Below are 14537 nucleotides of genomic sequence, written 5' to 3'. Positions count from 1 at the left end.
CGAGGACCCAGGCGGCTCCGCCTCACTTGACCCCGCGCCTCCCTGGCCGGTGGAGCAGCGCGGGCCGGCGAGGAGGGAGAGCGACCGCCCTGGAGCCCCGCCCGCCAGAGCCCGCGGGACGCAGGTGGCCTTCCCTGTGGCGACGGCGGCGCCCGGGGAGCGCGCGTGGGCGGCGGGCGGGCGGGTGGGCGCCCCCGGCGCGGCCTCGGGGTCCCGGGGTGGGGGGCGCACGTGGGGCGCAGGGCGCGCGCCAGGCCCGTGGCCCCCGCCTCTCCCGGGGATGTTCCGGCGGCTCGATTTGCTGTCCCGGTAAGTCCTTCGCGGGCCCTCGGCCCTCCCTCCCGACTGTCCCCGCCCGGTCCCCTGGTCCGCCGCCGCCGCGCGCCCTGGGCGCACGCCCGCCCCGCGCCCTCCCCGCGCGCCCTCCCCGCGCCCCCTCCCCGCGCGCCCTCCGCGCGCCCTCGCCGCGGTCCCGGCCATGCGGCCCCGCGCCCCCGCCGCCCCCGCCGCCCCCGCCGGCGCCGCGCTCGGGCTCTGCAGCCTCCTGCTGCTGCTGCTGCTGCTGCTGCTGCCGCTCCGGCCCGGACACGCGTGCCCCGCGGGCTGCGCCTGCACCGCCCCGCACACCGTGGACTGCCGCGACCGCGGGCTGCCCAGCGTGCCCGACCCCTTCCCCCTGGACGTGCGCAAGCTGCTGGTGGCCGGCAACCGCATCCAGCGCATCCCCGAGGACTTCTTCATTTTCTACGGCGACCTGGTGTACCTGGACTTGAGGAACAACTCGCTGCGCTCCCTGGAGGAGGGCACGTTCAGCGGCTCGGCCAAGCTGGCCTTCCTGGACCTCAGCTACAACAACCTGACCCAGCTGGGCGCCGGCGCCTTCCGCTCGGCCGGCAGGCTGGTCAAGCTGAGCCTGGCCAACAACAACCTGGCGGGCGTGCACGAGGCCGCCTTCGAGACCCTCGAGTCGCTGCAGGTGCTGGAGCTCAACGACAACAACCTGCGCAGCCTCAACGTGGCCACCCTGGCCGCGCTGCCCGCGCTGCGCACCCTGCGCCTGGACGGGAACCCCTGGCTGTGCGACTGCGACTTTGCCCACCTCTTCTCCTGGATCCAGGAGAACGCGTCCAAGCTGCCCAAAGGTGAGCTGCCGGCAGGCTGGGCTGTGGGACCAAGGGCAGGGGGTGACAGGGAGGGAGCCGGGAGCGGCCGGGGCAGGGCCTTGGGTTGGGTGTCCCCCCCCCCCCCGCAAGCCCGGGCTTGGGTGCACGGAGCAGCTGCCCCGGTCGAGTGGCTCCCAGATAATAACCGTGGCAGGTTCCCAGCCCCGGAGTCTGCTGGGGAAAGTGGGTGGGGAGGGTCACATCTGGAGTCTCAGGGCCCGATGCCATGCTTCTCCACCTGTTTCTCCAGCAACTCACTTTCCGAAGTTAGGGACCTCCCATTTCTCTGCTACCCAAGTCTGATCTACTCACCCGCCTTTGCGTCAGAGTACAGCAGGGTGCAGGTTACTGATGGGCCCCTTGTAAGTGGAAGACCCCCCCCCCCCCGCCGCACTGTGCGGGAAAGAGCTGAGCGCCATGCATGCTACACTGAACACGGAAAGATCCAGCCACTTCTACGGGCTCCCGGGCAGCTTCCAGAGCCTGAGCAGCTCTGTTTCTCAGCTCCCAGGTTTGCTCTTCTGTCCAGGAGGGGAGAGAAATAGTCCTGGCGCCGCGTACTGGCAGCCCGCTAGCCAGGGATGCAGTACAGATGTGCAGTTCTGTGCTTTTTCAGCCCAGATGTGAAAAGCTGAACACGAAAGCCTTAGCAGGCTGCTGCGCCCTTGCTTCGCTGGTGCACTTTTCCAGGGGCGACGCGGACGTACAGGTCCCTTTGGCAGATGGGAACACAGAGGGCACAGAAGTTAAGGGGCCCTGCAAAGGCCAGTGGAGGGAGGCAGAGGCAGAGCTGGGAAGAGGGGACCCCAGCATCCATAGGGATGAGCCCCCAGGATGGGGAGCCCCAGGATGTCCCTGCCCTCGGTGGGTTCCAGCCTTCCACTGGTGGGCATGTGAGCACCAGTCCCCGCAGTGACCTTGTGGAGCCAGAGGGTTCAGCAGAATAGGACCCAGAACCGGGAGGCACGCGTTATAAAAGGTCACAGAGCCGTGGATTTAGCTTTGGTAGATCTTTTTATGCATTTCCTGAGGTTTCAGGGATGTTGCTCCTTTATGCCCTGAATTCCTCTGATCTTCACTCCTCGCTCTGCGAAGCAGGAACCCCAGGCATCGGGGCAGTCACTGCCCAGACGCAAGGCCCTGAGCTGGCATTTTCAGCCCCGGGAGCAAGTCCTAAAAAGATCAGACCCGCCTTCGTTCGCCTGACCCTCCCCCAGAAGACGGTCCTGGACACTGGGATGTCGGGCCAGAAACCTTGTTGTGGAACAGGATGGGGGGGGGCATGCCTCGGTTCCCCTGCTCCTGCCTCTGCCTTTTGGCAGCGTTGGCATCATTGGCCTCTGCTGTCATGGAGCCGATATCATTGGTTCCGTGTGTTACCGCAGGAAGGCGAGGGTTTAGGGGCCTGGAGGCTGCAGCCTTCCGTCTGGGTTCTGTGACCTTGAGCAGGCCGCGTGTCCTGTCTGGGTCTGACTCCTCCTCTCTAAAGTGCTTTGACTGACCTCTGAGGTCCCCACACAGCCCCGGTTGTGGAGTCAGAGGACATAGGTTTGAGTCCTGGCAGGGAACCTGGGTGAGTCTGCCAGGGTCCCTTGACTTTTTTGAGCCCTGTCTCCCTCTGGCGTGAAATTAGGACACGGTAATGCCGGGTGGTCCACCTGAGCGGCTGGTTGCCAGGATCCGAACCAGATAATGTGGGTCGTGGACGGAAAGAGCCGTGAGATTGTAAGATGTGATTTCTGCTCCGTCTGTGATAGAGGGAAGAAAAGGGCCACCAGGTGGGGGTGTGCGGCTGGGGAGAAGGGACAGACAGGCTTGGAGCAAGGAACAGCGTCCAGGCCCGGGTTGAGGGTTGGTCTGCTTCCCTGGGGAGAGGTGGAGGCAGCCGGGAGGGAGCCTGAGGGCTTCGGCACCTCTTGGCAGCTGGGAGTGGGGTGTGGGGCTGGGGTTCTGATTTCCACTCTCGTTTCCCTCTGAGCCTCAGTTTCCCTGCCCCTGACTTCAGACTGCAGTAACGGCCTCCCACACCTTGTTTGCCCTGAGGTTTGAATGAGACCAGCTCTGTCAGGGGTCAGCGATGCTTAGCACAGCCTAGGTGCTTGCTGGATGCCAGCCCCCCCTGCTCCCCCCACCCCCACCCCGGCCCCACACTCCTTGTGTCTTCACGGAGGCGCCGTGCAAAGTAGCTGAGGACCCAGGCTCAGTTCCAATCCTGCCTCGACTTACTGCTCCGTGTGTGACCCCTCTGCGCCCCCCCCCCGTTTCCTCATCTGTGAAATGGAGAGGATATTAGTGCTCACCTCCGGGGGCTATTGGGAGGATCAAAAAGGTGTTTTATGAAGTTCTTAGAACAGAGCCTGACGCACAGCAATACCCTCTAAGTGTTAGTGCTGTTGGCACTGTCCCGTTTGAACCAGAAGGCCCAGAGACGGATGGCCCAGAGCGTTAACGACAGCTGGGGGACACACGGGACCTCAGGGTGTCCAGCCCCCTGCCACGATGTGGCCACCCACGTCCTGCAGAGGAAAATCGGGCTCCGGGGGGCCCAAGCTCCGGGGTTTTGTAGGCAAGTGCCCTGCCTCTCCCGGGGGAGGGGATTCAAAGGCAGGAGCAAAGGGGTCCTGCCCTCCCTGCCTTGCGGTCGCCCCCCCCCCCCACCCCAGAGAAGCAGAACGGAGCAGAGCAAGTGACCTTGACTGGCTCTGACAGTTACAAAAATGTGCTCGTCTGCCAGGCGGCCACCGTGCCGATCACAGAGCACACCACAGTGGGGAGGGAGGAAGCCGCGGAGGCCACGGATCCCCTCCATCCGGGATCCTTTGGGGGTTAGCAGGGCTGGGCCCACAGGCTCAGGAGGAGCAGCCCCGCTGGTGCTGGGTCTGAAGGGAGCGGGCAGGGGATGCCTGCTGGGAGCTGGGATGCCCATCAGCCAACGTAGCAACAAAACAAAGCAGACAAACCTAAAATGAGAAAACAAGGAACCCACCCCCCCCAGCCCCCCCCCCAGGATGTCTTATCAACTCTGAATTTCAGATCTACGTATTTTAGTATGAGTATATCCCATGCAATAGTGTGGGATATACTTACCCACGAAATTATTTGTTGTTTTCTGAGATTCACCATTAACAGGTGCCATCCCGTATTTTCCCGGGCGGCCTCGCCTTGTGGTGTGGGTCACCTTGTAGTTTACAAGCGTGCCTGGCGGTCTATCCAACATAGGTGCGCAGAAGCGCAGTGGTTTGCACAAGGTCGGCTTGTGCCCGCCGTGTAGTTGGTGGCTGAGAGGAGCTGGCCCTCAGCAGTGTCCGACCCTGCACCTCATTCTTCTTGATGGGCATAGATCAGGAGGGAGGGCGAGGCTGTCCCCAACACGGCCCGGCCCAGCCTCCGATTGCCCTGGGTCACAGCTGGCTGACCTCCTCGCCACCCCCGGTCCTGCGCCTAGAGGTCTGCTGGTTCTCCCGCGAGACAGTGGGTCCCAAGCAGTTTGGGACAGTGCGTTGCCATGGGGACGGTGACCATCCCTTTTTAAGTAGAAAGGACTCCGGACCTGGACTCCGGACCTGGAAGTGGGAGTCCTTGGAAATCACTCAGGTGAGTTGCACAGTGGAGAGGGAGAGGGCGGCGACTGTCTGGGGACACGGAGCACCAGGGTGACCCCCTCGGGCTTTGAGGGCCGAGGTGGGTCTCCTTCCGGCGGCCGAGGCAGATGGGCAATGAAGGCCCGTGGGAGCTTGGCTGAAATGCAGAAGCTTGCGCTCCCTGCTCCCTCCGGGGCCTACTGAAGGGATGCTGGGGGATGGGGCCCAGGGCCTGCATTCCTCACCCCCAGCCCAGGAGCTTGCAGTACATCCTGAAGCCTGAGAACTGCTCTGGAGGCCTTTTGCTGCATCTCCAGAAACCCGAGGTCCTGTCTGGGTCAGTAGCTCATTGGCTGTGTGACTCTGCAGGACTTGCCTGCTCTCTCTGCACCTCGCATTTTTCTTTCACAAACAAAGGAGTGTGGGCAGGAAGATTTTAAGGCTCCTTCTAACTCTAAAATTCCACGGTTTCAAGGGAAGGGAATATTGTCCTCGTGTTAAGGATTGGAAGATCGAGGCCCCGGGGAGGCTTGGTCCCTCTAGAGACCCGTCCACTGGAATCTAGGGGGCCGTGTCTCTGCGCAGCAGGGTGGGGAGCAGAGCACCCAGACCACTCGGGACTCTGGGCTCACAGGACACCTCACCTGTCCCCAGCATCCCCCCGGGAGCCACAGGGAGGAAAAGCTACTGGGTTTGAGAAACCACGGTGGCAGGCAGGCAGGGGGCTGTCTCTGGGCTCGGCTTCGGAGGTGCACGGACACCTGCCCCAGGGACGCGGCCCACACCGTGCCGAGGGTATGTCACAGGAAGGGCACATGCAGGTCCCAGAGTGGAAGGCACCTTCGTTCCCCTCCCTCTCTAACCACCGTGTATGTGGCCTGCAGGTCCCTGCCCTCAGCACCAGCGAAGAGATCTGAGCTCATCTTGCACCCCGAGACCTTGACATGTGTAGTTCTGGGGAGGGAAGGGCTGGGGGCATGGGGAGGGCGATTGGGGGCCACAGATCATGCTTTGTGTCGGTGACCCTGGCTCCCTGGGGGGGCTCAGGCCCTAGAGAAGGTCCACTATGGGGCCTGGAGCATACAGGCATTTGGGGGCTCAGCCTCTGCAGGTTCCCGAGCCCCTCTCTAGGAAGGGGTGTCCTGGCAGCAAGGCCCCGGACGAGTCCTACTCTCCACCCTCCACCCAGGCCCGACTGACCGCTCCCTGGGGGGAGCTGCCCCCCACTTGCCGGGAACCCCATTTCCTTTCCTCGTATCAGACGCAATGAGGGCCTGGCTTGTGCAGGTGAATGGGAAGTCTCGTCAGGCCGACAAGGTAAACGGTGTCCCAGCCAAAGGGAGCGGGTCCTTTCTCCCAGCTGACTCCAAGGTGACTCTTACTTCTTTCCCTTTAGAAATAAAAGCAGTTTTATTTCCCCAGTTGTAAAATAACAGGCTCCTTGGAAATGTGGGACATGTAGATAAGTACCGTGAAGGAGGCAGAAACCACCCAGAATCCCGCCGCCGTCGAAGTTTTGCCGTGTTTTATTTCTGTTCTGTTCCTATGCGCATTTACATTTTTAAACACGTTGCTGTGGCGCTGTGTGTTTATCGCCGATTTGTTCTTTCTCCGATTGAGCCATGAGAATTCCCTGTCGTGACAGTTCCTTGAAGGCGTAACTTAAGGGCCACGTAGTACGTCATTTTATGGATCTATTCGTTGAAACCTCTTCCTATTGTTAGAAATGTGGGTTGTTTCCCTTTAGTTTTTTGGTGCATAAACAACGCTGAACCAAACACCCCATATACGGAAAACGTGGGGGTGCCTCTTGGTATTTTATTTCCTTGGGGTGGATTCTTTGAAGTGGAAATGTGGGGTGAGAGCCTACGGTGATTTTTAAACCTCTGGAATTTTTTTTTTTTTTTTTTTTTTGCCTAGTTGCACCCGGGGCAGCTGCCACCATTGGCAACTGGGGAACACCTGTCTTGCCGCATCTTTCCCACTTTGATGTATTATTATTTTTAAAACGTGTCTTCTGTTTGATAGGCAAAACCCCGCCAACTGGTTGCTTTAATCTGACCGGTGGAGTGGGTGTTTGGGGTGTGTTTATACACCCAAGAGTCATGTTCCCGGCAGGCGGCCTCCCTCGTGTCTGCGACAGGTCCGTACACGTCCTGTGTGCACCGGCTAATGTGTCTTTAACTGGTCCCTGTATCAGAGTGGTGTCACGGGGTGTCCCCTCTCCCGTCATTACCCGTGTCTGGGGCCCAGCGTCGGCCGTTAGAGCACCCGGGCCTGGAGTCCTGGCGGCGAGTGGGCCGTGAGCGGAACCCAAGGCGAGCTCGCCCTGTCTTCTGGCTCCCGGGGAGCCCGGCCGCGTCCCGCTCCGCTGTCCTACACACTGGATCGCTCTGAAGTGTCACATGGGTTGTGCCACTCTGTCGGTTAACTCAAACGGAGGGTAGTGCACCTAGGTCCCTGGCGCAGGGCGGCCCAGGGATGCCGTCGGGGCTCCGTCCTGGAGAGGCCCCTCACGTCGTGAAGCCGCTGGCCGCCTCACAGCCAAGCGCCAGCTCTGGGCCAGTGGCCGTCCGGTCCCCGCGGCCCCGGAACCCCGTAGGATTCAGCGGCCCCGCGGCCTCCGGGCCGGCAGCGCCAGTGATGGCACCGCGGGAGCCCTGCACACGCCCGTGGGTTGCCCTGAGGACCCATGTCGGGCGCGTTCGCGGCTTCCCGTGTCTGTCCCGGGTGCGGGACTGCAGGCCCGGGAGCTGGCCTGGGCTCCTGCCCTCGGGCCTCTGCCCGGCCCTTCCAGGCCCCGGATCCCGCCCACCCCCCCGCCTCTACTTCTCTGCCCCTCTGGTGCCCACGTAGCCTTCCAGCCTCCAGCCCTGTGGGGCCCCGACGCTGGCTGGGAGCTCTCCTGTAGGGCCTCCCCGGACGCTCCTACCTCTGCGGCACGGCTTGACATCAGCAGTTCCCGGTCTGGCCAGTTTGGAGGACGCGGGATGCGTCTTTTCCGTCCCGTCTTCCCCAGAGGCTGGAACAGTAAATGGCGCGTCTGGAAGCCTTCTGATGGGTCCACTGCATTCAGAACAAGCCGGCTCCCTCTCGTGTCCCACAAGCCATCCCCCACCGCCTCGTCTATCCCAGCCCAGCCGCGCCGACCCCCTGTGTCCCTGGGACACTCCAGCTGCTAGGACGTTTCCTCCTCAAGGGGCTGTGTCTTCCTCAGCATCAGGTCCCCAGTCGGATGTCCCTACCTCCCGGAAGCCTTCCCTGACTGCCCTGCCTGGGCAGTCCCGCGCCGCCCCCGACTGAGGTCCATGTTACCTGGTCCACGAGACGTCCACGTCCCTGTGGGAGCACAGGCCCCCGGGGCCGTGCGCCGCGTGGAAGGAGCTCCGTGGGGCCACGGGCACGTTTAGCTGACAAACGCGCAGCCCGAGGCCTTTGCTGCTCAGATCACCGGCCTTGGCTTTTGTCCCCAGTCGCAGTCGGCAAAGGCTAGGCACCCAGACATCCCTGAGCAGAGGCGGAGGTCCGGAAATTTGGGTGCGTCCTGGTCGAACCCCACAGCCCCCGAGCCTCAGGCTCTCCACCGTGGAGGGAGGGAGCCAGCTGTGCCTGCCCCTCTGCTGGGGCACCGCTGGCAAGATGCAGGGCCGGCCGTCGGGGGGTCCTGGGGTGGCCGGTGCCCTAGCGCCCTGTGCTCTGCAAGGTGCAGCATGAGGGGCTGGCAGGCGGTGTTGGGGTCTCTATGGCCGCAGAGCTCCGTGAACCCCGCTGGACAAGAAACAGCTTCCCCTGGCGTGAGCAAGCAGAAGGCTTCCGGGAAGGCTGTGGGGTGTCTCCAGGAGGTGCAGGTCCCGAGCCGGCCCGGGCAGAACTGCGGGTGAGCCCTGCTGGGCGCCCTCCTGGCTCGAGCCTCTCTCGCGCTCTCGCCTCTGCTGCTCGCCCGTCTTTCCCCTCCTCTCCAAGCGCCGATGGCCGTTCTCCACCCTCTCACCGGGTGGCAGAGGCTGTGCTCTGTTGGTCCCAATTGCCAGGTCCCAGGAGGAGGCTCGGTTTGGGAGCAGCCCCTCTGGGTCCAGTCAGGGCAGGGGATGGCCGCAGTGACACCGTCCACAGGGACCACCAGGGCTCGGGGTGGAGTTTCAAGAGGGTCTAGGCATCCGTGACCGTGACCGTGGCTGTGCTTCCGGTTGACTGTCTGATGGCAGATGCATCTCCTAACGTTCCTGGGCCCTGGGTGTCCTCAGATACAGCTGATGGCATCCGCCCTCTGACCTCAAGTGACGTCATGGGAAGAAACTTGAGGTGCAGTCTCCTCCGCCGCCACACATAGAAGCTGTTTTTTCTCTTTATGCGAATCACAGAAATGCCGATGAACAGCCCAGCTCCGCACAGGACCTTGCAAATCCCACTGATTGTCACACTGGCGGCCAATCCCAAGTGTCCGACGACCCACGTAGATGGGGACCGTGCTCTCACAGCACATCCTCCCGCTGGCTCGCAACCCGGCCCTGCGCTTCCGAGGCTGCTGATCGGGGAGCCTCTGGTGTCCCGTGCCCCCCACCCATCCTCTGGGCGCGTTACGGGCCAAGGGCCGGGGCAGGGGTCAGGACCCGGAGGGAGCTGCGGGCCCCTCAGGATTAAAGGGATGATTCTCGGAGCTGAATGCAAACCAAAGAGTCAGGAATCGGGGTCCGGGTCCCGGCTCCATCCAAAGCTAGCAGTGGGACCTGCGAGGCTCGTCCCTCCTTCAGTTGCCCTAAATCACCTCGGGTGCCCTTTGGGCAACAGGTGGGAGTCCTCGGAGAGGGTAGGGCAGGAGCCGAAGCGAGCACACGTGCATGTGAAGAGCAGTTTCGAGCACCGCGCTGGCCGAGCACCCAGAAACATGTTGGGGCTCGTTCCTCCTCCTGGCTTCCGGTTTCGGGCCCTGTGCTAGCTGGCGGAGAAGACTCCCTCTAGCTCTGACTTTGGCTGGTCCTGAGCCAGCCTCCTCCAGGTCATGGGATGAGGGGCTCCGAAGCCGCCAGCTCCTAGCAAGAGTGTCTGGGGTGGGCTCCTTGGCGCCGGTCCTGCCCCCCAGCAAGCGTCTTTTAAATAAGGAGGTGTGAGAGTATGTTCCCCTCTGCTGCCGCCTCATATCGAGGAGAGATCCCTCCAACAGTTACCAGAAGAGCCTTGCTTATTCACAAGACACCAGTGAGACGGTATCTGTCCTTGAACAGAACCATCACGCATGATTATCCGCATCAGAAAAGAAAGTTACCCACGGGGCTGCCTGGGCGGCTCAGTCGGTGAAGCATCTGCCTTGGGCTCAGGTCCTGGGATCGAGCCCCGCGTTGGGTTCCTTGCTCGGTGGGAAGCCTGCTTCTCCCTCTCCCTCTGCCCCTTCTCCTCTGCTCGTGCTTTCTCTCAAATAAATGCAATTTTAAAAAAGAAAGAAGAAAGAAAGAAAGAAGAAAGAAGAAAGAAAGAAGGAAAAAAAGAGAAGAAAGAGAAGAAAGAAAGGAGAAAAGGAAGTTGCCCGTGGCCACATGGGAGCTTAGAGCCAAGGGTCAGGACCTCCTGCCCCTTCTTGACCTGGGCAAGTCACCAACTTTTCTGGGCTTTGGTTTTCTCGCCTGTCACCCCCTGGTGATCAAGGAAATGCTGACATAAAGGAGCTTTGGAAGAAAATGGGGAGCGCTTGCAAGAGAAGGGCCATTGTGAACCCATAAAATTCCAGGATGGGGGTTTATAGGTCTTCAGTCCCCCCAGACAGTCATGTGGCCAGAACCTCAGAACAGCGACGGGCAGCCCTCGATGGGCCTCGGGAGGGAGGGTGGGCGTCCAGGTCACAGGAGCCAGCCACTAGACTAGACGACGGGCACACCTGGGCTTTAGGGTGCACTGCTGGGGACCGGAGCGGGGAGCACAGGGCGGAGGTGCTGAGCAGGGGAAGGAAGCTCCCAGCCAGTGCAGGGGCGGCGAGGTTGGGGAAGCTTGCGGTGAGCCCCGTGCCCCCCGGGAGTCCAGGAGAAAGAACTGAGTCCCGTAGAAAAATGACTGGCAAGGGTAGGCAGCCAGGCGCCGCTGGTGATTTTCTCTGGGTGAAAGAGTGGTTTTATCTTATTTTTTTAAAAAATTAATTAATAGGGGGTTCCCGGGTGGCTCAGTGGTTTAGCACCTGCCCTCGGCCCAGGGCGTGATCCTGGGATCGAGTCCCACATCAGTCTCCCTGCATGGAGCCTCTTTCTCTCTCTCTCTCTCATGAATAAATAAATAAAATCTTTTTAAAAAATTAATTAATAGGCTATTTCTTAGGGGCGGTTTTAGGTTTCTGGAGAATTCAGCAGACCCTGCAGAGAGTTCCCATGTGCCCCCGCCCCCTCAGTTCCCCTCTTACTGACACTTTGCGTTATTTGTTACAATTGAGGAACCATCGTGGAGAGCATTGACGTTATTAATCAGAGTCCACAGTGTACTCTAGGGTTCACCCTTTGTCGCGTGCATCCTTTGGGTTTGGGCAGACGGGTGACGTGCACCCACCATCACGGTATCTTATGGGTGGTCTTGCCGTCCTAAAGGAGGCCTGTGCTCCACCTGTGTATTCCTCTCTGGAACCCCTCTCCAGGAAGCCTCAGCCTTTTTGCCGTCCCTGTGGTCTGGCCTTTAGCAGAATGGCACAGAGCTTTTCACTTCTTCCTTTTCTTCTGCGCGCTTTTCCACGTTGGCACGGTGGATAGGTACCATGTCCCCCCACCTTACCTTTAGCCCGCGACAGCCAGGTGTGCACATCTGCCTTAGCCACAGCTGTCTCCCTCCTTCTCCAGGCTCCCCTAGGCTCTCAGGGAAGGCCGCCCCTCCCCACTGCTGGACTCAGGGTACTGCACCGACCCCTCGCTGACTTCTGGAGGCCAGTCCACATCTTCATCAACAGCCCCTTTGTTAGACTCCCTTCAAATAACCCTGTTTGGGGGGGCCGTGTTTGCCCGCTGGGACCCTGACTTGAGCTCTCACAGATTCTTGAGCAGGCAATGACTGGAGGCGGATGCTATGGGTTAAACTCTGTTTCCCCAAATCATATGTGGAAGTCCCAACCCCTAGTCCTTCAGATGATGACCTTATTTGGGGATAGGACTATTTTAAATATGACTAGGCTTTTTTTTTTTTTTTTTTTAAGATTCTATTTATTTGGGAGAGAGAGAGCGAACGGGGTGGGGAGGCTGGCAGAAGGCCAAGGGAGAAGCCGACTCTCCACTTAGCAGAGAGCCTGGTGCGGGGCTCGACCCCAGGGCCCGGGGATCATGACTGAGCCCAAGGCCCAGACGCCTCGCCGACTGAGCCACCCGGGTGCCCCTGGCTGGGGTTTGTTTGAATCCGGCCTGGTTAAGACGTGCAGACACAGAAAAGACTGTACAAAGGAAGAAATTGAACACTCCTAGATCCTAGAGACAAGAAGCGTGGATGCTCCGCAGGGCCGTGCAGGGAGGCACCAGGGATGCTCAGGGCGCAGAGGGAATGACGGAAAAGTGCAGGCAAGAATTTTCGTTGTGGTTTTTTCAGGAGGAAGGGGCAGGGTAGGCGGGCTGGGCAGATTTGGGGTTGGCTAGTTTGATTAATTCGGGCAGGCCAGGGGCTGGGGGGGGGTGTCCCCTGTTATCCAGGCCCTGGCGTCATTCAGGGCAAGAGACAGTGTTCCAGATTGCAAGAGTCCCACCAAAGAAGGTGGGTGGGGGTGTGGACTGGGACTGCTCGGTTTGCCTAGCGAAGGTGTGCCTTCAGGTTGTTTACTGTCCCTGGGAAGTGGCGAACCCTGGGGGGCGGGGGGCATTCCCTCCCCAGGTGGCAAGGCCCCAAGATGCTGAAGCTAAATGAAACCCGGAAGGTCAAAGACGTGAATACCGGGGTCACTGCGGATGTGATTAGTTAGCGTAAGGGCACCAGGGCAGGCCCACACACCCCGGGAGCTGGGCTTCAGTAGCCTCCCGAAACCATTTTTGGGGTCCAGCCATCAGATTTTATGACGTCCAAGCAAATTGCTCTGATTAAGGGGAAATAAGCACTAAAGGTCCAAGTTAGGCTCTTGCGTATTTGATCGAGGTTGTCCCTGCCACCTGCCGCCAGCAGGCTGCCCCGCGGCTCATTCATCCAGGTCTTCCTGTGCTCCCGGCACTGAGCTCAGCACCCCAGGGCGGCCCCACCCAGTGAAAGACCGAGCGAGCCGCAGATGAACAGCTGAAACCCACTGTAATATTCCACTGAATCCAGCATATCCAGAATGTCAGTTCTTCCCCTTGTCGTCCAGAGGAAAGTCACCCACGAGATCTTGGCTCCGTTGTCTTCTTCGTTCCAAGTCTTCAAGGTCCGGGGCGTATTTACAGCTGAGGCGCATCTCAGTGCGGACCAGACCTGGGCCGGGGCTGTGGCGGCGGACGGCAGGGCCCCGGGTCTGTCGTGTCGCCCAGAGGGGACAGTTCCAGCCAACCTGGGCGGGTGTGACCCCGGGAGACTGACTCCAGGATCTTCGTCACTCGCCGCCGTACAGCTTCTCGCATCTCATACCGGAAACCCGGGTCCCTCAGCGGCAAGCCCAGGCCCCTCAGATCCGGAGCCTCTGCTTTGGGCTCAGAACCAAACCCCGTCAGCGAGCTTTCCGGATCCGGAGCTTGGCCTGAACCCAAGGATGACCTGAACGTCTTAGCAGGAACCAGAGCGGACGAAACACGCGTGAAAACAGGTTCAGCATCAAGCGTGGAGGACATGGCAGCGACCTGGACCACAGCTCTGCTCTCTGGCAGGGAACATTCCAGAAAACTCAAGCTTAGCTTATAGGATTACCCAGTCTATCCTTCTTCATTTTTCAGGTGGGAAACCATGGCTCGGAGAGCTCGGGTGACTTGTCCTAAACCACACGGTGAACTAGTGAAAAGCCTTCAAGGCCTAACCCCGCAACACCAGCAGCTGCTGGTCGGTCATGGTGCTCGTCGTCAGCTCTGCACTTAGAGCCCCCGCCACTTGAACCCCGTTCCTCTACCTGCTAGCTGCGTGAGCCTGGGCAGATCCCTTAGCCTCTCTGTGCTTCGGTAGTCACGTGTATGAAGCCTGGACGACAATATTCATAACTCGGCACGGGGCCTGGCACACAGGAAGCCCGAAACACGCGCCAGTGCTATTATTATCAGCTGTGAATCGGCGCCTGTGTTGCCTCCAGAGGCTCAGGGGCTGCGGGTGCTCAGGACTGAGGGTCCCCCCCCACCCCGGGCGGGGCTCCGCCTCCGCCTCCCCGTGTGATCCCGGGTGCTCTCTTGGTTTCCTACGACAGATCATCGCACAATCAGGGCCTGGAGATCCCACAGATGTGGAATCTCACAGTTCCATAGGTCCGGGTTCCAAAATGGGTCTTGCGGGCTGAAATCGGGGTGTCTGTGTTCCTCGGACCTTCCCTCGGCTCCCGGTCCCCGTCGCTGAGGCCTCTCCGTGTCCAGCATCGGCATCTCCTCCCCGGGGTCGGCACTTCTCCTCCGGCTCAGGAGCCCGGGGACGACGTTGGGCCCACCTGGAGAGTCAGGAGCAGCTGACTTCATCCCTCAGCTGCACAGTCCCTTTTGCGATGATCACAGATGCCGTGGGTTAGGACGTGAGCCTCTTGGGGGCATTATTGTCTTCCACAGGGAAGCAGCTGCGGCTCTCTGGGCCTGTTCCCCCACCTGTGGAAGTAGAGGCTCAGGTAAAGGTGAAGGCCTCTCTGCCTGCACAGGTTGTTTCTAATAAGAGATCCCCCTCCCTGGGTGGCTCAGCGGTTTAGCGCCTGCCT

At 60.6% G+C, this 14537-nt stretch overlaps 1 protein-coding gene across 1 annotated transcript in view; it reads left to right on the top strand.

Moving 5' to 3' along the window:
• Window positions 1-478: 478 nt before the first annotated feature.
• The window catches only part of LRRC38 (leucine rich repeat containing 38), a 30116-nt gene continuing 16057 nt past the window's right edge, over window positions 479-14537 (top strand). Inside the window, exon 1 of the mRNA XM_055332723.1 lies at window positions 479-1142. Within this exon, the coding sequence (XP_055188698.1) occupies window positions 479-1142 (664 nt within the window). The remainder of the gene's footprint in view (window positions 1143-14537) is intronic.

This window comes from Nyctereutes procyonoides, unplaced genomic scaffold, assembly GCF_905146905.1.
Source record: "Nyctereutes procyonoides isolate TBG_1078 unplaced genomic scaffold, NYPRO_anot_genome, whole genome shotgun sequence".
Classification (NCBI taxonomy): domain Eukaryota; kingdom Metazoa; phylum Chordata; class Mammalia; order Carnivora; family Canidae; genus Nyctereutes; species Nyctereutes procyonoides.
This window is presented reverse-complemented; position numbering and strand designations above follow the sequence as displayed.